Source organism: Pleurodeles waltl, chromosome 2_2 (genome assembly GCF_031143425.1).
Source record: "Pleurodeles waltl isolate 20211129_DDA chromosome 2_2, aPleWal1.hap1.20221129, whole genome shotgun sequence".
Taxonomy (NCBI): domain Eukaryota; kingdom Metazoa; phylum Chordata; class Amphibia; order Caudata; family Salamandridae; genus Pleurodeles; species Pleurodeles waltl.
The window spans coordinates 180,540,460-180,564,919 of NC_090439.1; the positions used below are offsets into that span (position 1 = coordinate 180,540,460).

At 45.9% G+C, this 24,460-nt stretch overlaps 1 protein-coding gene across 8 annotated transcripts in view; it reads right to left on the minus strand.

The window, feature by feature from the left end:
• Positions 1-24,460, minus strand: part of FHOD3 (formin homology 2 domain containing 3) — a 1,176,281-nt gene that overhangs the window by 360,819 nt on the left and 791,002 nt on the right. For all 8 annotated transcript variants that reach the window (XM_069219602.1, XM_069219604.1, XM_069219603.1 and 5 more), the window contains exon 8: positions 9,330-9,424. In XM_069219602.1, the coding sequence (XP_069075703.1) occupies positions 9,330-9,424 (95 nt within the window). The remainder of the gene's footprint in view (positions 1-9,329; positions 9,425-24,460) is intronic.

The window sequence follows — 24,460 nt, forward strand, 5'->3', positions numbered from 1 at the left end:
CATAGATTGGAGTGGTGCATAGTAAAGTACAGTGATGCACAGCAGAGCCTTGCAGAGTAGAGTGATGCAGATTGGAGTGGCACAAGGTAGAGTGGTGCAAAACACAATAGCGCAGATTAGAGCAGAGTAGAGTGGCATAGAGTACAGTGGCATAGAGTGGTGCAGAACAGATTAGCATAGAATGGTGTAGAGTAGACTACAGGGCCATACAATGCAGTGGAACAGAATGGAGTAGCGTAGAGTGGAGTGGAGTGGTGTAGAGTAGAGTGGCATATAGCTCAGTGGCGGAGACTGCAATGTTGCAATGTAGTGTCAGAGTGCAGTGTGCATCGCCTAATGGATGAAGAGCAGCTGCCTCAAACTCTATTCCGACAAGACGGAAGTCCTCATCTTCGGCTGCACCCTCTCCGCATGGGATGACTCCTGGTGGCCTGCTACTCTCGGAACTGCTCCGACTCCCACTGACCATGCATGCAACCTAGGATTCATCCTGGACCCCTCACTATCCATGACCCAGCAAGCCAACGCCATCTCCTCCTCCTGCTTCAACACCCTCTGCATGCTCCGAAAGATCTACAAATGGATACCCACTGAAACCAGAAGAACAGTCACCCAAGCCCTCATAAGCAGCAAGCTGGACTATGGCAATGCCCTCTACGTAGGAACCACGGCCAAACTCCAGAAGAGGCTGCAACACATCCAGAATGCCTCCGCACACCTCATCCTAGACATCCCCCGCCACTGCCACATCACAGACCACCTGAAAAACCTGCACTGGCTCCCAGTCAACAAGAGAATCACCTTCAAACACCTCACTCACGCTCACAAAGCACTGCACAACACTGGACCAGAATACCTCAACAGACGACTCTCCATCTACACCCCGACCCGGCATCTCCGCTTCGCTGACCTTGCCCTCGCAACCATCCGACACGTCCACAGAACTACAACCGGCGGTAAATCATTCTAGCACCTTGCCATCAAAACGTGGAACACTCTTCCCACCCACCTGCGCCAGACCAAAGACCTCCTTACCTTCAGGAAACTTCTCAATACCTGGCTGTTCGAGCAGTAGCAGTACCACCCTTTCCCGCCTTCTCCTCTCTCCCCTCCTCAGCGCCTTGAGACCCTCATGGGTGAGTAGTGCACATTACAAATCCCTGATTGATTGACTGATTGAAGTAGAGTCACATACAGAGGAGTGGAGTAGAGTATATTGATGCAGCAGAGAGTGCAGTGGTTAAGAGTAGAGTGGCACAGAGTGCAGAGGTATAGAGTCAGGTAGTGCAGAGTGGAGTAGAGTGGTTTAGATTGCAGTGGCATAAAGTAGATTCTTTCAGAGTAGAGTGAAGTGGCAAGCAGTGGATTGGTGCAAGTTAGACTGCAGTTGCGTAGAGTGGTGCAATGTGTAAAGGTGCAGAGTAAAGTGTTGTAATGTGCAGTGTTATAGAGTATAGTGGTGGAAGTGGTGGAGTAGATTAGGGTTGCGTACTGTGGATTGGTATAGAGTGCAGGGGGATAGAGTTGAGTGTTACAGAGTAAAGTGCTTTGGCTTAGAATGTATTGGCAGTGTTGCTGAGTGTCGTACAGTGGAGTTGTGCAGAGTAGACTGATGTGGCCTAGAATGGAGTGGTGTAGAGTGCAATGGTGAAAAGTGCAGTGGTGTGGAGTAGGTTGGCGAAGAGTGCAATAACACAGAGCAGAGTGGTACATGGTAGAGAGGCATACAGTGGAGTGGTGCAGAGTGCAGTTGTATGGAGTGGGATAAAGTGGAGTGGTGAGGAGTAGAGTGCAGTGGTGCAAAGTAGAGTGGAGTGACGTAGAGTGGAGTGTTCATGGTATGGTATCACACTGCCATTACAGACAAGAAATTTTCAATTGAAATGACAACTACATTTGCATAGACATATAGGCGGTCATTCTGACCGCGGCGGTCGCCGCCCGCCAAGCGGTTCCCGCCGAAAGACCGCGGCAGCCATTCCGGCTTTCCCGCTGGGCCGGCGGGCGACCGCCAGAAGACCACCGGCCGGCCCAGCGGGACAGCCCCTTCAACAATGAAGCCGGCTCGGAATGGAGCCGGCGGAGTTGAAGGGGTGCGACGGGTGCAGTGGCACCCGTCGCGATTTTCACCGTCTGCACAGCAGACAGTGAAAATCTTTGTGGGGCCCTGTTAGGGGGCCCCTGCACTGCCCATGCCAGTGGCATGGGCAGTGCAGGGGCCCCCAGGGGCCCCACGGCACCCGTTCCCGCCATCCTGGTTCTGGCGAGGCTGGCGGGAAGGCGCTCGGAATCCCCATGGGGGTGCTGCAAGCAGCGCCGCCATGGCGGGTTCCCTGGGCCAGCGGGGAACCGGCGGGAAACCGCCAGCTCCCCTTTTCCGACCGCGGCTTTACCGCCGCGGTCAGAATCGCCCAGGAAGCACTGCCAGCCTGTTGGCGGTGCTTCCGCCGCACTCCGCCATGGCGGTCATGGACCGCCAAGGTCAGAATGACCCCCATAGTTTTACTAATAAGTCTATACAGTGCACAGATGAAAATGTGTGGAAATTGCATCACCCAAGGTAATAATTTGTTTTTATCATATTAAAGTGGGCTTCCAACATACTTGAAAAATAACAATAAATGTGCTTCATTTGTGTTTCTAATTGTGATATAATCTGACATACTAACGGAGTTTATTTAAATGTTGTTGTGTTTTGGAAAAAAAAAAACTCTTTCCTATCCCCAGTATCCAGCAAGACTGTCACATAAATCTTCTCACTTTGAAGTCAGAGAAAGAAAAGTAGACAAAAGCCCTCAGAAGATAGCACCTGACATTTGACTTCTGTCTTTGAATGCACAACAAATGTGGCGAGATAAGAACAAGTTTTACAGGCCTGCTTACAGAAAGGGAGCACTCAGAAGGATATTGTAAATAAGGTTTTGGCTAGGGAAAGACCAAACTGAAGCTGGACAGCCGAAAACAAAAAAAAACAGCAAATGGAAAGCTAGAAAATGTGAGTTACAAACCAAAAGCCAATGGCAAGCAGTTTCACTGTGATTATCTGTCACTGACATGTATTGTGTCTAGCTTTGGCACGCAGGCTTTTTGGGGTATAAACACTTTTCAAGCTGTAGAATGGCAAACTTAAGAATAGTTAATTTTATTTTATTTCTATATTTCTGGGTGCAGTTTTGCTTTAAAAGTCCTGCACCCTTTGTGCTTGTTAGTACCTGCTCGATTTTACCGTTTTAATGATCTTCTGTATTAATAGTTTTTTTATTTTTTTATTTAGCCTATTACAGGCTGAAAGTCTATTTTTATTGCACTTTTTTGACAGTGTCATACTTTATCTGAGTTCCACTCACATTTCTTAGAGAAAATTCTAGACCTGCATATATACCAGAACAACATTATATTTGATGGGGGGTGGGATTTCTTTTGAAGGAAGCACTGATGAAATCTATGATGAGTTGCTGGTAATTCTGACACCTATCTGCTCTACCGTGAACGGACGGAGATCTTCAAGAAAAGGTTGTTAATTCTGTTGATGGTCCGTCTGGTGTTACTGGATAATGTGTGAATTTAACATTTATTAAGCTGGAAGCTTAAGGTACATGGTCTGTTGACCGATTTTAGGCTAAATTTGTTGTTGGAGATGGTAATGGTTTGTTGGGCTAAAATGCGAACGTTTTGGGAATGTCTGCAAGGACATGCTGTTGATATGGTTGGCTAGTGTGAAGAGATAGTTGCTAGCCATGGTTGATATCACACAAGATGAAAGTGCTTTCTTACAGAATGTGCAAAGTTTGAACATTGCTGAAACGTAATAAAATTCCTTTTTAAGACCCTGAGTAAAGTGTGAACTAATATCACACATGTCATGCTTCATGCACATGCCTTGCATGCCCAAATAGTATGATGCCTGGCAAACTACTACACTACAAAAAGATCTGTCACTTAAATAACTGCATGAAAGACTGAGCTTCTTAACCTCTTCAGGATATGCTGCATGAAGTGCATGAATCCCACATGGCAGCAGGTAAAATTAATTTAAGGCAAATTTCTTTTACGTTTGTAACATCCATATATAACAAGCTGAACAACAATTTGCATGACATTGTGCACAGAGCACATGACAACTGTGACTCATGACAATGTGTAATTTCATACACATGGCAAAGGCTCTAACCTTGTGTACTGTAGGTCTGCACAGCTCTTTAGTGTCTCAGAAAGGGGAACGGCCTTAACAACGAGGGCTGAGCCAAGTGTGCTATTTCTATGCAACCTGAACCACACTTGCTTGAACCATGCATAGGTGTGGATTCTGCCTTAACCAGGCATGTGCCTTAACCATGCATGTGCGTGGTTGACATAGAGGGTGGTCTAGCTGGCTGGGTCAGAGCAGGAGCAGGAAGCATCGGGAGAGGTAAATGGAGCTGGGTTTGGGTGGGGTAGTTTTTAAGGGTGGGGCGGTTTTAGGGCTCAGGGGGATGTAGGGGTAGTTTTTTTGGACGGGGGATCGGGTCAGTGTTTTTGTGCAGATGGCAACGTTTTAGGAACTGGGGCTGGGTTTGGAGGAGGGGTACTTTTTAGTGGTGGGGGGGCTTAAGGACCTAGTCCGGGGGGAGAGATCAGGTTAATTTTTTTTATGGGGTGGAGGTCAAGTTAGTTTTTTTGGGCAAGGAGCAGGGTTTAAGGAACTGGTGCCAGGGTAGTTTTTAGAGGTGGGGTGGTTTTAGGGCTCAGGGAGGGGGTCAAGTTCGTGTTTTTTTGGCATGGAACAGGATTTTAGGAGTTGAGGCCAAATTTGGGTAGGGGTACTTTTTAGGGGTGGGGATGGTCTTAGGGCTCAGGGCAAGGGGGGTGGTCAGGTTAGTTGTTTTTGGACAGAGGAGGTCAGGTTAGTTTTTTGGGCAGGGAGCAGGGTTTTCACGCTCAGGGCGGGGGTGTGGTAGTTCTAGGGACTGGGGCAGGGTTGTAGGGCTCAGGGCAGAGTGGGAAAGGCCAGTTTTCAGTGGTGAGGTCAATTTTAGGGCTCATGGCGTGGGGGCTGGAGTCAGGGTTGTTTTAAACGCAGTGCAGGGGTGTTTTTAGGGCTTAGGGCCGGGGGTCGGATTAGTTTTACAGATAGGGTGGGGTCAATTTCAAGACTCGGGTGGGGGGATTTAGGGCTCATGGCAGAGGGAAAGGGCAATTTTAAGGGCTGGTGCAGGGTGGATTACAGGGCTGGGGTATCGGATATTAGGGTGCCCAGTGGGGGGGGGGCGTGGGGGGGGGAATTTACCATACATATTCCTTTCCCAAACATGCTTTTACAACAAAATGTGGTGTAAAGGCATGTATCGAGGCTGAATGCTGGACTGCTATGAGCTTCTTTTTTTGCCATCTGTACCTCAAAGGACTATCTCATTTTGGGGTTCGTATTAGTTTTGAGAGTGGAGCATCGTATGTGAGATAAGGCACATTGCAGATAAATGTGAATGAAACAGGGTGCATGTGCCTGTGGAGACGCTGTCTAGTAGGTCTGCAGAGTGCTGGGGCTTTGATATTTTTGTTTGCATGCATTTGGGTGGAGAAGATAACTTGTGAAACTAAATGAACTGCACAACATATGCAGCCACTCATATCTTCTTTGTCATTAACAGAAACCAATGAAACATAAGACAAGCAGCTCCTGGATGCACAGCTAGAAAGTTGTGAACACATACATCAAGCACACACCAAGTAAGATCATTGTTACAACAAGGTTAGATCCACTCTGTTTTCTTTAATTGCGTGTGGGTAGATAGAACACGCTTTCACTGGGATAGGTTTGGAAGCATTATAGCCCTCAGCCGATCACTGGCAGGAGCTCCCATCACTGGCAGGAGATCCCATCACTGGCAGGAGTTATCGACAGTTTAATCATATGGCCTCAGTGCAGTCAGATAACTAAGAATGTCAACACAACATAGAAGCAGCAGTGAACGTTTAATCCACGATTTGGACAAATCACAAGTGGGATCTGAAATGAAGCATTCAAGCCATTTAATATGGGGTATGTTAAGGGCTTTCTGTTGCCACTGGCTTGGAGGAGGTTTGGCAGATTCCAGCCTGGAGGTGAAACACTCTTTATACCTGTGCCAATCCTATGAACCTGCAGCCTTTTCTGCATTCATCAAAGTATGTTTTTTTTGGTTTATCGAATGGCTTACAAAAATGAATAAATGCTTCACCGGCATGCTGGTGGCCACCCAATTCATAAAACGCCTGCTCTTATGGTGCCAAAAATTGATTCCAGGGGAGATCTGGAGACGCAGACTCACAGTCGGGCTCTCTTGACTGCTGCAGCCATAGCTGGCTCGCTTCATATTTTCCATTAGGGTTGAGGTTTAAAGCTTTCTTATCCCGACAGAGTACCTGATCTCTGAGCCATATTCTAAGTTCTCACAAATTCCAGAAAAGTATTTTTGCAGCCATATCACCAATTTATTAGTTTGTGGAAATCATGCCATCATTCAGTCAAATAAAAACAATAAGATAACATTAAAAATGATCCAAGGGACATGGAAAATACGGAGTGAACCCGGGGTCTAATCTCGAAGGAAGATGAATATGTCTGCCGACCTAACCGATATAGTCTGTAAATTGTGATGCTACTGCAAAAAATGAAGACAGCCAGCCATGGCACTGATCCAGTCACTGGATTGAAAGAACTTTGTATTATTTGTTATAGGAGAAATATGCATAGGAGTAGGGAGCACATATGGAGCTTTTTCTGTTGCATATGATTAAAGGCTTTCCTATAAAAAAAACAACAACAAAGCTAGTACGTTTCGCAACACCACAAGAAGTCAAACAGTCCCAGCAGTCTTTTTTGAAGGGTTTCAACCCAGGATCAAGGCATGAACAGAAACTGTGGACATGCAAATATGACTTGTGGAAATAATTTTCAAGACAAAACAAGTTAAATAATTCAAAAAGCTGTGCGACAAACACTGGAAAAAGACAGAGATACGATTCAATATGGATTAGAAATTAAAATGTTAAAGCATTTAGGAAATTGGCAGAATATAAGGATATGAACTTGTGGAGCTTTCCAGATGTGTTACAGGGAATGTTTGTAAATTCCCAAAGGTTGTACATCTATAACTGCACATGGATCTACACCAAAAGGTGCAACCATATGACTTTTGTTGTGAATCAGGTTCATGGTCTTCAAGATAACATACATAACATGCATGAAAATAATAATAATAATAATAAAAAAGGCATTAGCAGTAGCAATACTAATAGCAACAATGATAATAATACAAATATCATCCCGGATGGAACACTTAGAGAGCTGGAGAGCCAATCGGAAGTTTCTCTTTATGGACTATAAGACCCCTTCTAGGATTGCACAGGGAGCATTCTAGGGCTGCTACTTACATGTTATTCGAACATGCGGTTCTTCCAGTGGGACACACCCCTATCCTACCTACAACTCACCCCCAGCCTGTGCTGGGGAACATAGGGACAGCAGAAGTTGCCTTTCACCTGCAGCATAGTAAAACAGCTCCTTTCTCTACCACAGTGTTCCTCTTACTTACTCCACAGAAACTCTGTTCCATACTTGCTTCCACCCCTTGTTTCGCTGAAGAGGAAACACAATCAACAACAGCAGAGAAAAAATTTGTGATTGCAAATAAACTGCCATGTTTGTTAATTGTTTCTACTACTGTCTTGAAATCCGGCTTTTCATTTAAGTGTTAATGTTTAAGGTTCAATCAAACAGTGAGATGTTGCAGCCCACAGATGTAGAGGGGCTATAGGCCGGGTTCTAGAATTTCCCACAGTCAACAAGGTGGAGCACTGGTTAAAAGGAAGGGCTTCGTAAGCAAGGCAGGAGGAGGGTGAAGAAAGTGCAGTGTCATGGTCAGCAAGATTGGATGTAGTGCAAAGTTTGGTGCAGTGAGCAGACCCTATAAAGAAGATGATGTAGGTGAGAGTTTTCAATTGCAAAATGCAGAGGTAGGGTTTCATCAGGAAACTGCAGAGGATGTTGATTATGAGTTCTTTGTTGAGTAAGTTAGACAAAAAAGTTTTTTGGATTTAGAGAGTTGGGGGCAGGTGTAAATGCTTAGAGGTAGTGGAGATGGCCTGTTTTGTGTTCGGGGTGACAAAGAGTTTTCCAGCAGGGCAGTCATATGTCTCGTAGTAGACACTAAGGTCCATATTTATGAGGGCCTTGCACCACCGCTGCGTCACTTTTTATGATGTAACAACAGTGCAAACCACTAAATCATATTTATGAAGCCACACATAGCCACTTTGTGTGGCTTTGAATGGCCTCATAAATATTGAGTAAGGCAAGGAAGCGCAGACCACTGTGTTGCCTTACTCTGCACTAGGGAGTTGTTCCATGTGAGTTGCAGTGGGTGTTCCCATGCAAAACACCAATGGATTTTGATGCATCCACAGATTTACAAGACATGTAAACTTGGGGATAGGCCAAAACCTTTTGCCTCCCCAGGAGAGGCACAGCTAAGAGAAATATCTTTATTTCTCTTAATTTTTCCTCTTTCTAGGTGTGCTACATTCTGCAGCACACCTAGAAAGAGGAAAAAGCCTCACATGATTGTTTTTCTGCAGGAAAGTGTCCATTCCTGCTCAAAAACAATCCTGCATGAAACTCAGGCACCCTTGCACCATGGTGCAAGGGAGCTTGTGTTGGTGCTAGGATGTCAAAACGGCAGCGGTGCAGCAGGAAAGGACAGAAATGTGCCATATTGCTTAAATATGGCACATTCCTGCCCTTTCCCTTTCATACTGGGCAGCGCAATAAGGAGACTGCTGCCCTGCACCAAAATCTTGTAAATTTGAGCCAAGCTGATTAGCCAAGACAGATGGTTTTGCATGAGCGAAGAAAAAGGAAGGGCACGTGAGTCACTGGAGAATTAGATTAATTAATTTAGGGCCGAACTACGTCATAAACAAGACAATTTGGAATTGTTTGGGCATACCATTGCTGGCAGCTTTTTCAAAAATAATTCCCATGCAGCATCTTAGCCTCCAAGTAAAATTACCTGCTAAGAGTAATGCACATTGGTAGGGCCTCAAGGATAAAGAGCATTCTCTCTGCTTTGACAGGGCATACACTCTCTTCATGCATCACATACCGAGTAACATATTCGGCCTGAGACTAGGAAGAATGATAGTGTATTTATTATAAAGTTTCATCATAACTGACTTGTACCAAGGCCCCTTATTTACTATTAGAACAACCTGAGAGCAGGTTGAATAGTCAAGTGAACAGAGCATTTAATGTATTATCTTCCTTCACCAAAGAAAGGCGGACTAATGTGTTAGTGCAAATGGTTAGGTACCTTATTCACCAGTGTCATAGCATAGACAAGGAGTTCGGTGTCAACCCCGTCCTTCTCTTCCAGAATCTCCATCACATTGGACCATGGCTTCACTGCTGAAACAAACACAATACAGAAGGGTAAACACAGAGCCAACAGGCAACATACTCTTGTGTGGAGGGCCGCTGCCAATACCCAAGCACTTGGAAAGGACCTGACACAACAGACACCATAAAGAAAACCACCTTCATTATTCAAATGTGTATCTCCCATCACTATTATGAAAAGACATACAGACTCCAAAAAATACGGAAAATCACACAACAAATAATGCATTAAATTACAGATTGTTTGCAACTTAATTGAAGAACTAGTATCTCAGAAGTCAGTTCGGGAGCAGTTTAATGCACCTTACCAAATATTTGGAAACAGCACAGTGGGTAGCTTCTTTTTAAGGTCAAAATGAGATTTTTGATCCACTCGTTGACTTACAAAGTGGAGTACAGTTTTTATTAAAGTGTGACTCGACTCCCCATACAACATTAGTGGAAATTCCTGGTTTTCTGAAAGGTCCTGGAAAATAAGGAAAATTGCATTTTCTTTGCAGACGTGTTGAGGGTTGCCTGGAAAATTATTTCCTCCACTTGTAAGGTGAACACAAAGAAGGCCCTGCTCTAAAAGTGAATTTCATACAAAAAGACTTGTCAGCTTTATTCATTCAGCTCAGGGCAGTCCTAAACAATGACAAACCCAACTTAGGTGCTCAACGGCACAGCTATCTCAGGAAATAACACACTGGCAGCACCTGCATTCAGGGTGTTTGATTTACGTGAGAATCAGTCTATATTCTGTGGTCATTTGTGGCCTCCCTTTTTTTGTTCTCAGTTAAAAAATGCCTGAAAATTACTGAAAATCCGGGTTGTCTGCACTGTGTGTATGGGTATCTAAATGTTCTTGACTATGTGAGAGTGTGAATTTTTTAATATGTTTATTAATGATTTTGGTGTAACTAAATGTATAATGAATTAACATGTAAAATGGGAGACTTTTGAAAATGGTTTCCACAGTTCATTTTCTGTTCCTAACAGAGCAATACTCTAAATAAATGTTGTGTTTATTTTCCATAATTCAGTGCTTACATAAAAGTGCATTCGTAGCTTTAGTAGATGTGTCCACAGCTACATCTAGTGGGTTGCTGCATTATGTCTTACAAGGTCATGTTTTAACTGAGCATTGCATAAGTTGAATGTTCTATTGTTTGAGAATGTTACTAATACGTGATTTTTCCTCGAGGATGGAAGTAAAGTTGATACTGTAAAAGTTTCTTCCTGAAGAGATGTGTTTGGACGGAGATGGAACAATGGAGCTACAGACGAGACGGAGGAGGAAAAGAAACAGTTGAAGAAAATGTTCTAGTTAATGTAGTATTGTCGTATATTAGGTTTTCAGTTTAGCTGTTGATTGGCTGAAGCGTAACCACCCCATAGACTGACCAATCATAAGCTTTTTAGAATTTAGTATAACAACCTAGGTAGAGTCGGAGGAAGTGCAGATGAGATCAGATGAGATGCAGATGACCAGAGTTCAGATGACTAGAGTCAAGATTCCAGTGTTTCTGTAGCAGTTGGGGTATAGTTGTTGTTAGGCCCAATTCTCTTGAAGACATAACTGATGGTGTCCCCTAGCTGAAGTAGACTGCTTGTTGCCATCGATTTTGGGGTAAAGTATGTCATTGTAATGTTATATGTGTCTCTTTTGCTTTCCAGATACCAGCTGCAACGTATAATCTGATTGCTGCATATAAATATTGTTTTTTACTAACCCGACTTAAAGAGTTTTTCTAAATTCGTGTTACTAAATTCTTTTCACATGAAGCCCAACATTCTGATGCAAATTCGTGGTTAGTGAGGGAATTAACTTGAAATGCTCATGACGTACATTGACATCTTTTGAGTGTTGTACTAAAGTATACTTTGCCATTATTACCAGCCTTGATATTATTAATACGTGTAATTCTCTTGGAGATCATTTGTTTGGTTGTCTTAATTAAATTGAGATAGATAAGACGTTCTAATCAACCGTTATTAATCCTATATGCTTACCATTTGTGTTTGAGAGTTATTTTCGTGACATTAGCATTGTTAATCTAGGGAAATACATTTTATAATTCTTCTTAATAAACAGGTGTGGGTATTGACTAAGGTTTAATATCATTGATTATGTTGATTATTATTGATGCTCACATTACTCATTGATGACATCCCCTCAAACCTATGTTGCTTCGATCCATCGTCCTCTAGCATAGAATCCACTATTCGGTGTAAATAATAACTAGGATTCCGTGGCGTCGCAGCAACTAGTTGGTGAACGGACGTCCCAGTTTTTGTGAGAAAAATGCCATTGAAGATGCACTCAACCTTTGCTGGCTTGGGGGGGGTCTTCATTTTTTATGTAAACAATGTAATCTAATTTAATTGGAACTGGCTTTCTGTCAGTGTGCCTAGTTTTTTAATTTGTCAAACTAGATCCCACATTAACGTCCCATTTGCTGAGGCTGGTTGTGCTAAGCCTGGAACAAATTCAACCATCTTCCTAGCCCTTATAATTCTTGTTATACCACAGCTTAAAGATGTGAACAGATCTGAGCCCCAAATCCCAGTTACACAGTTCCTCCGAGGCGTAGTTAGCTCCAGTGGGAACCCCAGTTAACCAAGAGGTCAATTGCGACCACTGATTCACAAGATAAAGAAAGGGCCTTATGCGCTGCCAGGGGAACTGCTGCTGATGCCAATCTATCTCTAGACCAGTGCTACCAATTTGGGGCTTACCTTGGAAACAGGTGAGATCAGTAACTGGTCTCCGTTAAGCTGTGTCCAGTGCCCCAGTGGCATTGACTACCACAGCCTGCCAGGCCCTTTAGCTGGGCAATGAAAGTTTACATTTGGACCACCTTTTTGCACACTACATATATATTTTGTTCCTCTTGGTGGAGATTGAGTGTGTTTAAACATGTTTGTGACATTTTGGTAGGTTCACATCTGCCTGGGTTCATGATAATAGCAGTTAGGAATCATGGAGTGCTGTGAAACAATGCCTAAGTGCAGGTACGCTGCAGCATTCTTGAAACGTGATGGCATTCTACCTGGCATCTCTGTTTCACTTATCAGGAGACTGTACACAAAGCTGAAGCAAAACCAGTGGAGCATTAGTTTTAGCGAGTGATGCTGGGAGTTCAGAATCCTGCCTCTTACTGTGACACTGTCCATGGATGTCCATGTTATTCACATTGCTGCACCTTTCTACATATGTGCAATGAAACCAACCTAGTGGAGGGGCAAATCTTGACCCCCACAATGTACTAGAATTATCTGGATTTTTGTTGTTTCTCACTATGACTGCCCTTATTCAAATGTGTAAGTAAAGACCTATTTGATTAAAAACAAATGTAGACCTAACAGGCCATTGATTTACTTTTGCAGTATTATTTCCTCACTATTTGTCTGAATTTCAGACCTTCGCTCCTCACTTGGAACAGACCTTGAAGGCTCCACCTAACTTCTCTCAGAGCCGACTGCCAACTAATTAAACAGGTTATCCATTTGAATCGGGATATCAATGAGGGCCTCTACCACCATTGGTAAATGACAGTACCTACCCTAGAGACAGCCCAGCATCCACTGACTGCCCAAGGACCCAGAGAAAAAGGTTTGCAACTCAGTAACATGAAAAGCAGTACTTTGTAGCTTACAAAAGGTTACGGGTCGAAAGAACTGAAATCTTGAGCTAAACCCATATTAATGGCTTCCCAAGGAGCCCATAGCCAAATTCCATCTCCTCTTGCACTCTGTGTGTGGCCTGTTAGCAAGGTGGAAGTTACCTACAGATACTGAACCTGTAACACTCTTTCAAACAGTGTAACCCCAAACTCTTATCAGCCACAATTCAAGCAACAGAAATTCTACTTTTAAAGGCTTTACATTTTTGGCCTCTCTTTAGAGATATTCAATAACAATAAAGTCACTGAAAGCTGCAATGGTTGCATGGGTGAGAGAGCCTCACGCTCACTGTAAATGGACTGAATACTGACAACTGGTTAACAAAAAACAAAACCTTTTAAGGTTATGAACTGGTGTAGGAAAGTACCATCTTGCCTGGCATGTTACCCCCATTTTTCACTGTATATATGTTGTTTTAGCTGTATGTGTCACTGGGACCCTGCCAGCCAGGGCCCCAGTGCTCATAAGTGTGCCTGAATGTGTTACCTGTGTTATGACTAACTGTCTCACTGAGGCTCTGCTAATCAGAACCTCAGTGGTTATGCTCTCTCATTTCTTTCAAATTGTCACTAACAGGCTAGTGACCAATTTTACCAATTTACATTGGCATACTGGAACACCCTTATAATTCCCTAGTATATGGTACTGAGGTACCCAGGGTATTGGGGTTCCAGGAGATCCCTATGGGCTGCAGCATTTCTTTTGCCACCCATAGGGAGCTCTGACAATTCTTACACAGGGCTGCCAGTGCAGCCTGAGTGAAATAACGTCCACGTTATTTCACAGCCATTTTACACTGCACTTAAATAACTTATAAGTCACCTATATGTCTAACCTTTACCTGGTAAAGGTTGGGAGCTAAGTTACTTAGTGTGTGGGCACCCTGGCACTAGCCAAGGTGCCCCCACATTGTTCAGGGCCAATTCCCCGGACTTTGTGAGTGCGGGGACACCATTACACGCGTGCACTACATATAGGTCACTACCTATGTGTAGCTTCACAATGGTAACTCCGAATATGGCTATGTAACATGTCTAAGATCATGGAATTGCCCCCTCTATGCCATCCTGGCATTGTTGGTGCAATCCCATGATCCCACGGGTCTCTAGCACAGACCCTGGCACTGCCAAACTGCCTTTCCCGGGGTTTCACTGCAGCTGCTGCTGCTGCCAACCCCTCAGACAGGTTTCTGCCCTCCTGGGGTCCAGCCAGGCCTGGCCCAGGAAGGCAGAACAAAGGACTTCCTCAGAGAGAGGGTGTTCCACCCTCTCCCTTTGGAAAATGGTGTTAGGGCTGGGGAAGAGTAGCCTCCCCCAGCCTCTGGAAATGCTTTCATGGGCACAGATGGTGCCCATTTCTGCATAAGCCAGTCTACACCGGTTCAGGGACCCCTCAGCCCTGCTCTGGCGCAAAACTGGACAAAGGAAAGGGGAGTGACCACTCCCCTGACCTTCACCTCCCCTGGGAGGTGCCCAGAGCTCCTCCAGTGTGCTCCAGACCTCTGCCATCTTGGAAAAATAGGTGCTGATGGCACACTGGACTGCTCTGAGTGGCCAGTGCCAGCAGGTGACGTCAGAGACTCCTTCTGATAGGCTCCTTCAGGTGTTGCTAGCCTATCCTCTCTCCTAAGTAGCCAAACCCTCTTTTCTGGCTATTTAGGTTCTCTGTCTTTGGGGATTCCTTAGATAACGAATGCAAGAGCTCATCCGAGTTCCTCTGCATCTCTCTCTTCACCTTCTGCCAAGGAATCGACTGCTGACCGTGCTGGAAGCCTGCAAAACTGCAACAAAGTGGCAAAGACGACTACTGCAACTCTGTAACGCTGATCCTGCCGCCTTCTCGACTGCTTTCCTGGTGGTGCATGCTGTGGGGGTAGTCTGCCTCCTCTCTGCACTAGAAGCTCTGAAGAAATCTCCCGTGGGTCGACGGAATCGTCCCCCTGCAACCGCAGGCACCAAAGAACTGCATCACCGGTACCCTGGGTCTCCTCTCAGCACAACGAGCAAGGTCCCATGAATCTAGCAACTCTGTCCAAGTGACTCCCATAGTCCAGTGACTCTTCAGTCCAAGTTTGGTGGAGGTAAGTCCTTGCCTCCCCACGCCAGACTGCATTGCTGGGAACCGCGACTTTTGCAGCTACTCTGGCCTCCGTGCACTTCCGGCGGAAATCCTTTGTGCACAGTCCAGCCTGGGTCCACGGCACTCTAACCTGCATTGCACGACCTCCTAAGTTGTCCTCCGGCGGCGTGGGACTCCTTTGTGCAACTTCGGGTGAGCACCATTTCACTCCACTTTGTCGTGCCTGTTCCGGCACTTCTGCGGGTGCTGCCTGCTTCTGAGAGGGCTCCTTGTCTTGCTCGATACCCCCTCTGTCTCCAGACATAATTGGCGACATCCTGGTCCCTCCTGGGCCACAGCAGCATCCAAAAACCCTAACTGCACGACTTGCAGCTAGCAAGGCTTGTTTGTGGTCTTTCTTCAGGAAAATACTTCTGCACGACTCTCCACGGCGTGTGGCATCCATCCTCCAAAGGGGAAGTCTCTAGCCCTTGTTGTTCCCACAGAATCTTCAGCTTCTACTGTCCAGTAGCAGCTTCTTTGCACCCACAGCTGACATTTCCTGGGCATCTGCCCATCTCCGACTTGCTTGTGACTTTTGGACTTGGTCCCCTTGTTCCACAGGTACCCTCGTTTGGAAATCCATCGTTGTTGCATTGCTGATTTGTGTCTTTCCTGCAGAATTCCCCTATCACGACTTCTGTGCTCTTTGGGGAACTTTAGTGCACTTTGCACTCACTTTTCAGGGTCTTGGGGTGGACTATTTTTCTAACCCTCACAGTTTTCTTACAGTCCCAGCGACCCTCTACAAGGTCACATAGGTTTGGGGTCCATTCGTGGTTCGCATTCCACTTTTGGAGTATATGGTTTTTGTTGCCCCTATCCCTATGTGTCCCCATTGCACCCTATTGTAACTATACATTGTTTGCACTGTTTTCTAAGACTATACTGCATATTTTTGGTATTGTGTACATATATCTTGTGTATATTTGCTATCCTCATACTGAGGGTACTCACTGAGATACTTTGGCATATTGTCATAAAAATAAAGTACCTTTATTTTTAGTATATCTGTGTATTGTGTTTTCTTATGATATTGTGCAAGTGACACTAGTGGTACTGTAGGAGCTTCACTCGTCTCCTAGTTCAGCCTAAGCTGCTCTGCTAAGCTACCATTATCTATCAGCCTAAGCTGCTAGACACCCTATACACTAATAAGGGATACCTGGGCCTGGTGCAAGGTGTAAGTACCCCTTGGTACTCACTACAAGCCAGTCCAGCCTCCTACATTGGTTGTGCAGTGGTGGGATAAGTGCTCTGTAACTACTTACCACTTTTGTCATTGTACTTTTCATAAGAGAAAAATATACAAAACAAGTTCAGTGTATGTACACCTAACCAAAAAGTTTTGCATTTCTTTTCTCACTTCTTTTCTAAAGTGCTGAAAAGTACCTCTAACTTTCTAAAAAGTTCTTAAAAAGTTTTTAAAGTTTTTTTTCTGTCTTTCTAAAAGTTCTGAAAAACTTTTTCTTCCTTTTTCTATCACTTAAACACTTTCTAAAATGTCTGGCACAGGCCAAATTGTTGATCTGTCCAATCTTGCTTATGATCACCTTAGCTGGAAATGAGCAAGGAGAATCTGCATAGAAAGAGGTTTAAGTGTAGGGAAGAATCCCCCTAGAGAACTGTTAGTGAATATGCTTGTTGAACAGGATAAGGCCAGAGCTGGCACAACTGTTGAAAAGTTAGCTGATGGTTCCCACTCTGATTCTGGGGCACCCCTAGCAAAAGAGGTGGGAGGGAAACTTCCAAGCCTGCCCCCTAGCAAACCACCTAGCATAGCTGGTACTGATGTAGAGTCACACCATACTGATAGTGTTGTCTCACATCACAGTAAGAGTATACCTTCTCATCATAGTAGAAGTGCTGTTTCTGTTAGCCAAGTTGTTAAGGTGCCTTCTGTTAGGGCCAGGTCTCCTTCTGTTCTATCTCAGCATACTTCTGTCTCTAGACATGCCTCACCCACCCACCCTGATGACAGAGTGTTAGAAAGGGAGCTCAATAGATTGAGAGTGGAACAAACCAGACTGAAGCTCAAGAAGCAACAGCTGGATTTGGATAGGCAGTCCTTAGAGATGGAAAGGGAAAGACAGAAATTGGGTTTAGAAACCCATGGTGGCAGCAGCAGTATTCCCCATAGTCATCCTGCAAAAGAGCATGATTCCAGGAATCTGCACAAGATAGTTCCCCCCTTATAAGGAGGGGGATAACATTAACAAGTGGTTTGCTGCACTTGAGAGGGCCTGTGTTGTACATGATGTCCCTCAAAGGCAGTGGGCTGCTATCCTATGGCTATCATTTAGTGGAAAGGGTAGGGATAGGCTCCTTACTGTAAAAGAAAGTGATGCCAATAATTTTGCAGTTCTTAAGAATGCACTCCTAGATGGTTATGGCTTAACCACTGAACAGTACAGGATGAAGTTCAGAGAAACCAAAAAGGAGTCTTCACAAGACTGGGTAGACTTTGTTGACCATTCAGTGAAGGCCTTGGAGGGGTGGTTACATGGCAGTAAAGTTACTGATTATGAAAGCCTGTATAACTTAATCCTGAGAGAGCATATACTTAATAACTGTGTGTCTGATTTGTTGCACCAGTACCTGGTGGACTCTGATCTGACCTCTCCCCAAGAATTGGGAAAGAAGGCAGACAAATGGGTCAGGACAAGGGTGAACAGAAAAGTTCATACAGGGGGTGACAAAGATGGCAACAAGAAGAAGGATGGTAAGTCTTCTGACAAGGGTGGGGACAAATCTAAAAATGAGTCTTCATCAGGCCCACAAAAACACTCTGGTGGGGGTGGTGGGCCCAAATCCTCTTCAAATCAAAACAAAGAAAAGAAACCATGGTGCTATTTATGTAAAATAAAAGGCCATTGGACAACAGATCCCAGTTGTCCAAAGAAAAGCACCAAGCCTCCTACCACTACAACCCCTACTGCTACACCTAGTGTCCCTACTAATAGCAGTGGTGGTGGGAGCAAGCCTACTAATAGCCAATCCAAGGGAGTAGCTGGGCTCACTTTTGGTAACTTAGTTGGGGTTGGTCTTGTTAGGGAGACCACAGAGGCTGTGTTAGTCTCTGAGGGGGCTATTGATTTAGCCACCTTAGTTGCTTGTCCCCTTAACATGGATAAGTACAAGCAACTACCCCTAATAAATGGTGTTGAGGTTCAGGCCTACAGGGACACTGGTGCCAGTGTTACAATGGTAATAGAGAAACTGGTCCACCCTGAACAACACCTACTTGGTCACCAGTACCAAGTAACCGATGCTCACAACAACACACTTAGGCACCCCATGGCTGTTGTAAATCTCAACTGGGGGGGGGTTACTGGTCCAAAGAAAGTTGTGGTTGCCTCAGATTTACCTGTAGACTGTCTACTTGGAAATGATTTAGAGACATCAGCTTGGTCAGATGTGGAGTTGGAGGCCCATGCAGCAATGCTGGGAATTCCAGGGCATATTTTTGCTTTGACAAGGGCTCAGGCCAAAAAAGCAAAAAGGACAGGGTGACTTGGATCCTGGAACAATGGGCCAAGTGCTCCCTAAAGCTAGGGCTAGTAGAAGTAAAGCACTACCTACTATCCCTCCCTCTACAGTGGATTCTACTTCTGAGGAATAAGAATTTCCACCCTGTGCAGAACCTACACCAGAGCTGGAAGCAGACACTGCTGAGCTTTTGGATGAAGGGGGGCCTGCCAGGGAGGAGCTGAGTGTGGCACAGCAAACCTGTCCCACACTAGAGGGTCTAAGACAGCAAGCTGTCAAACAAGCTAATGGGGATGTCAGTGACTCTCACAGAGTTTACTGGGAGGACAACCTCTTGTACACTGAAGCAAGGGATCCTAAACCTGGAACTGCCAGGAGGTTAGTGATTCCTCAGGAGTACAGAAAGTTCCTCCTAACTGTAGCCCACGACATTCCCCTAGCTGGACATTTGGGGCAAATGAAAACTTGGGACAGACTTGTTCCCTTGTTTCATTGGCCTAGAATGTCAGAGGACACAAAGGAATTTTGTAAGTCCTGTGAAACCTGTCAAGCCAGTGGCAAAACAGGTGGCACCCCAAATGCACCCCTTATTCCACTGCCTGTGGTTGGGGTTCCCTTTGAAAGGGTAGGGGTTGACATAGTTGGCCCCCTTGACCCTCCTACTGCTTCAGGCAATAGGTTTATCTTGGTGGTAGTGGACCATGCCACCAGATATCCTGAAGCAATTCCTCTAAGGACCACTACAGCCCCTGCAGTGGCAAAGGCCCTCCTGGGAATCTTTTCCAGGGTGGGCTTCCCAAAAGAGGTGGTATCAGACAGAGGAAGCAATTTCATGTCTGCTTACTTAAAGGCCATGTGGAAGGAGTGTGGTGTGACATACAAGTTCACTACACCCTATCATCCACAAACAAATGGACTGGTGGAGAGATTTAACAAAACTCTCAAAGGCATGATTATGGGACTCCCTGAAAAACTCTGCAGGAGATGGGATATCCTTTTACCATGCCTCCTTTTTGCTTACAGGGAGGTACCCCAAAAAGGAGTGGGCTTCAGCCCCTTTGAACTCCTATTTGGACACCCTGTGAGAGGTCCTCTAACACTTGTTAAGGAGGGTTGGGAACAACCTTTAAAAGCTCCAAAGCAAGACATAGTGGACTATGAACTTGGCCTCAGATCAAGGATGGCTGAGTACAAGAAAAAGGCCAGTAAAAACCTTCAGGCCAGCCAAGAGCTCCAAAAGCAATGGCATGACCAGAAGGCTGTTTTGGTTCAGTACCAACCAGGGCAGAAAGTGTGGGTCTTGGAGCCTGTGGCCCCAAGAGCACTCCAAGATAAATGGAGTGGACCCCACACAATTGATGAGAAAAAGGGTGAAGTCACCTACTTAGTTGACTTAGGCACTGCCAGGAGTCTCCTTAGGGTGCTCCATGTCAATCGCCTGAAACCCTACTATGACAGGGCTGATCTCACCCTGCTCATGGCAACAGATGAGGGACAGGAAGAAAAGAGTGACCCTCTCCCTGATCTCTTCTCTTCCACAGAACAAGATACTCTGGTGGAAGGGGTAGTACTGGCAGATTGTCTGACTGCTGAGCAGAAAGACCACTGCATAAATCTCCTGGGTCAGTTTTCTGAACTCTTCTCTACTGTGCCAGGCACCACTTCTTGGTGTGAGCACACTATAGATACTGGAGACAGCTTGCCTGTCAAAAGTAAGATCTATAGGCAGCCTGACCATGTCAGAGACTGCATAAAACAAGAAGTGCAGAAAATGTTAGAACTGGGAGTGGTTGAGCACTCTGAAAGTCCATGGGCCTCTCCTGAGGTACTTGTACCAAAACCTCATTGCAAGGATGGAAAGAAGGAAATGCGGTTTTGTGTAGACTATAGAGGTCTCAACCAAGTAACCAAAACTGATGCTCACCCTATACCCAGGGCAGATGAGCTCATAGATACACTGGCATCTGCCAAGTATCTAAGCACTTTTGACTTGACTGCAGGGTATTGGCAGATCAAATTATCAGAAGATGCAAAAGCAAAAACTGCATTTTCAACCATTGGAGGCCATTACCAATTCACAGTAATGCCTTTTGGATTGAAAAATGCACCTGCCACTTTTCAAAGGTTGGTGAATACAGTCCTGCAAGGGCTGGAGGCTTTTAGTGCAGCATATCTGGATGATATAGCTGTCTTTAGCTCCAGTTGGGATGATCACCTGGTCCACCTACGGAACGTTTTGGAGGCCCTGCAAAAGGCAGGCCTCTCTATCAAGGCTTCAAAGTGCCAGATAGGGCAGGGGAAGGTGGTTTATCTGGGACACCTTGTTGGTGGGGAACAGATTGCACCACTTCAGGGGAAAATCCAAACTATTATAGATTGGGTTCCCCCTACTACTCAGACTCAGGTGAGAGCCTTTTTAGGCCTCACTGGGTATTACAGGAGGTTTATTAAGAACTATGGCTCCATTGCAGCCCCTCTTAATGACCTCACAACCAAGAAAATGCCTAAAAAGGTATTGTGGACAGCTAGCTGTCAGAAAGCTTTTGAGGAGCTGAAGCAGGCCATGTGCTCTGCACCTGTCCTAAAAAGCCCCTGTTACTCCAAGAAATTCATTGTCCAAACTGATGCATCTGAATTAGGGGTAGGGGCAGTCCTTTCACAACTTAATTCTGAGGGTCAGGATCAACCTGTTGCTTTTATTAGTAGAAGGTTGACCCCTAGAGAAAAGCGTTGGTCTGCCATAGAGAGGGAGGCCTTTGCTGTGGTCTGGGCACTGAAGAAGTTGAGGCCATACCTGTTTGGCACTCACTTCATTGTTCAGACAGACCACAAACCTCTACTTTGGCTAAAACAAATGAAAGGTGAAAATCCTAAATTGTTGAGGTGGTCTATATCCCTACAGGGAATGGACTATACAGTGGAACATAGACCTGGGAGTACCCACTCCAATGCAGATGGACTCTCCAGATATTTCCACTTAGACAATGAAGACTCATCAGGTCATGGCTAGTCTTATTGTCCTTCGTTTGGGGGGGGGGGTTGTGTAGGAAAGTACCATCTTGCCTGGCATGTTACCCCCATTTTTCACTGTATATATGTTGTTTTAGTTGTATGTGTCACTGGGACCCTGCCAGCCAGGGCCCCAGTGCTCATATGTGTGCCTGAATGTGTTACCTGTGTTATGACTAACTGTCTCACTGAGGCTCTGCTAATCAGAACCTCAGTGGTTATGCTCTCTCATTTCTTTCAAATTGTCACTAACAGGCTAGTGACCAATTTTACCAATTTACATTGGCATACTGGAACACCCTTATAATTCCCTAGTATATGGTACTGAGGTACCCAGGGTATTGGGGTTCCAGGAGATCCCTATGGGCTGCAGCATTTCTTTTGCCACCCATAGGGAGCTCTGACAATTCTTACACAGGCCTGCCACTGCAGCCTGAGTGAAATAACGTCCACGTTATTTCACAGCCATTTTACACTGCACTTAAATAACTTATAAGTCACCTATATGTCTAACCTTTACCTGGTAAAGGTTGGGTGCTAAGTTACTTAGTGTGTGGGCACCTTGGCACTAGCCAAGGTGCCCCCACATTGTTCAGGGCCAATTCCCCAGACTTTGTGAGTGCGGGGACAACATTACATGCGTGTACTACATATAGGTCACTACCTATGTGTAGCTTCACAATGGTAACTCCGAATATGGCCATGTAACATGTCTAAGATCATGGAATTGCCCCCTCTATGCCATCCTGGCATTGTTGGTGCAATCCCATGATCCCACGGGTCTCTAGCACAGACCCTAGCACTGCCAAACTGCCTTTCCCGGGGTTTCACTGCAGCTGCTGCTGCTGCCAGCCCCTCAGACAGGTTTCTGCCCTCCTGGGATCCAGCCAGGCCTGGCCCAGGAAGGCAGAACAAAGGACTTCCTCAGAGAGAGGGTGTTACACCCTCTCCCTTTGGAAAATGGTGTTAGGGCTGGGGAGGAGTAGCCTCCCCCAGCCTCTGGAAATGCTTTCATGGGTACAGATGGTGCCCATTTCTGCATAAGCCAGTCTACACCGGTTCAGGGACCCCTCAGCCCTGCTCTGGCGCGAAACTGGACAAAGGAAAGGGGAGTGACCACTCCCCTGACCTGCACCTCCCCTGGGAGGTGCCCAGAGCTCCTCCAGTGTGCTCCAGACCTCTGCCATCTTGGAAACAGAGGTGCTGATGGCACACTGGACTGCTCTGAGTGGCCAGTGCTAGCAGGTGACGTCAGAGACTCCTTCTGATAGGCTCCTTCAGGTGTTGCTAGCCTATCCTCTCTCCTAAGTAGCCAAACCCTCTTTTCTGGCTATTTAGGGTCTCTGTCTTTGGGGATTCCTTAGATAACGAATGCAAGAGCTCATCCGAGTTCCTCTGCATCTCTCTCTTCACCTTCTGCCAAGGAATCGACTGCTGACCGCGCTGGAAGCCTGCAAAACTGCAACAAAGTAGCGAAGACGACTACTGCAACTCTGTAACGCTGATCCTGCCGCCTTCTTGACTGCTTTCCTGGTGGTGCATGCTGTGGGGGTAGTCTGCCTCCTCTCTGCACTAGAAGCTCCGAAGAAATCTCCCGTGGGTCGACGGAATCGCCCCCCTGCAACCGCAGGCACCAAAGAACTGCATCACCGGTACCCTGGGTCTCCTCTCAGCACGACGAGCGAGGTCCCTTGAATCCAGCAACTCTGTCCAAGTGACTCCCACAGTCCAGTGACTCTTCAGTCCAAGTTTGGTGGAGGTAAGTCCTTTCCTCCCCACGCCAGACTGCATTGCTGGGAACCGTGACTTTTGCAGCTACTCTGGCCTCCGTGCACTTCCGGCAGAAATACTTTGTGCACAGTCCAGCCTGGGTCCACGGCACTCTAACCCGCATTGCACGACCTCCTAAGTTGTCCTCCGGCGGCGTGGGACTCCTTTGTGCAACTTCGGGTGAGCACCGTTTCACTCCACTTCGTAGTGCCTGATCTGGCACTTCTGCGGGTGCTGCCTGCTTCCGAGAGGGCTCCTTGTCTTGCTCGATGCCCCCTCTGTCCCCAGACGCAATTGGCGACATCCTGGTCCCTCCTGGGCCACAGCAGCATCCAAAAACCCTAACCGCACGACTTGCAGCTAGCAAGGCTTGTTTGCGGTCTTTCTTCAGGAAAACACTTCTGCACAACTCTCCACGGCATGGGGCATCCATCCTCCAAAGGGAAAGTCTCTAGCCCTTGTCGTTCCTACAGAATCTTCAGCTTCTACTGTCCAGTAGCAGCTTCTTTGCACCCACAGCTGGCATTTCCTGGGCATCTGCCCATCTCCGACTTGCTTGTGACTTTTGGACTTGGTCCCCTTGTTCCACAGGTACCCTCGTTTGGAAATCCATCGTTGTTGCATTGCTGATTTGTGTCTTTCCTGCAGAATTCCCCTATCACGACTTCTGTGCTCTTTGGGGAACTTTAGTGCACTTTGCACTCACTTTTCAGGGTCTTGGGGTGGGCTATTTTTCTAACCCTCACTGTTTTCTTACAGTCCCAGCGACCCTCTATAAGGTCACATAGGTTTGGGGTCCATTCGTGGTTCGCATTCCACTTTTGGAGTATATGGTTTGTGTTGCCCCTATCCCTATGTGTCCCCATTGCACCCTATTGTAACTATACATTGTTTGCACTGTTTTCTAAGACTATACTGCATATTTTTGGTATTGTGTACATATATCTTGTGTATATTTGCTATCCTCATACTGAGGGTACTCACTGAGAT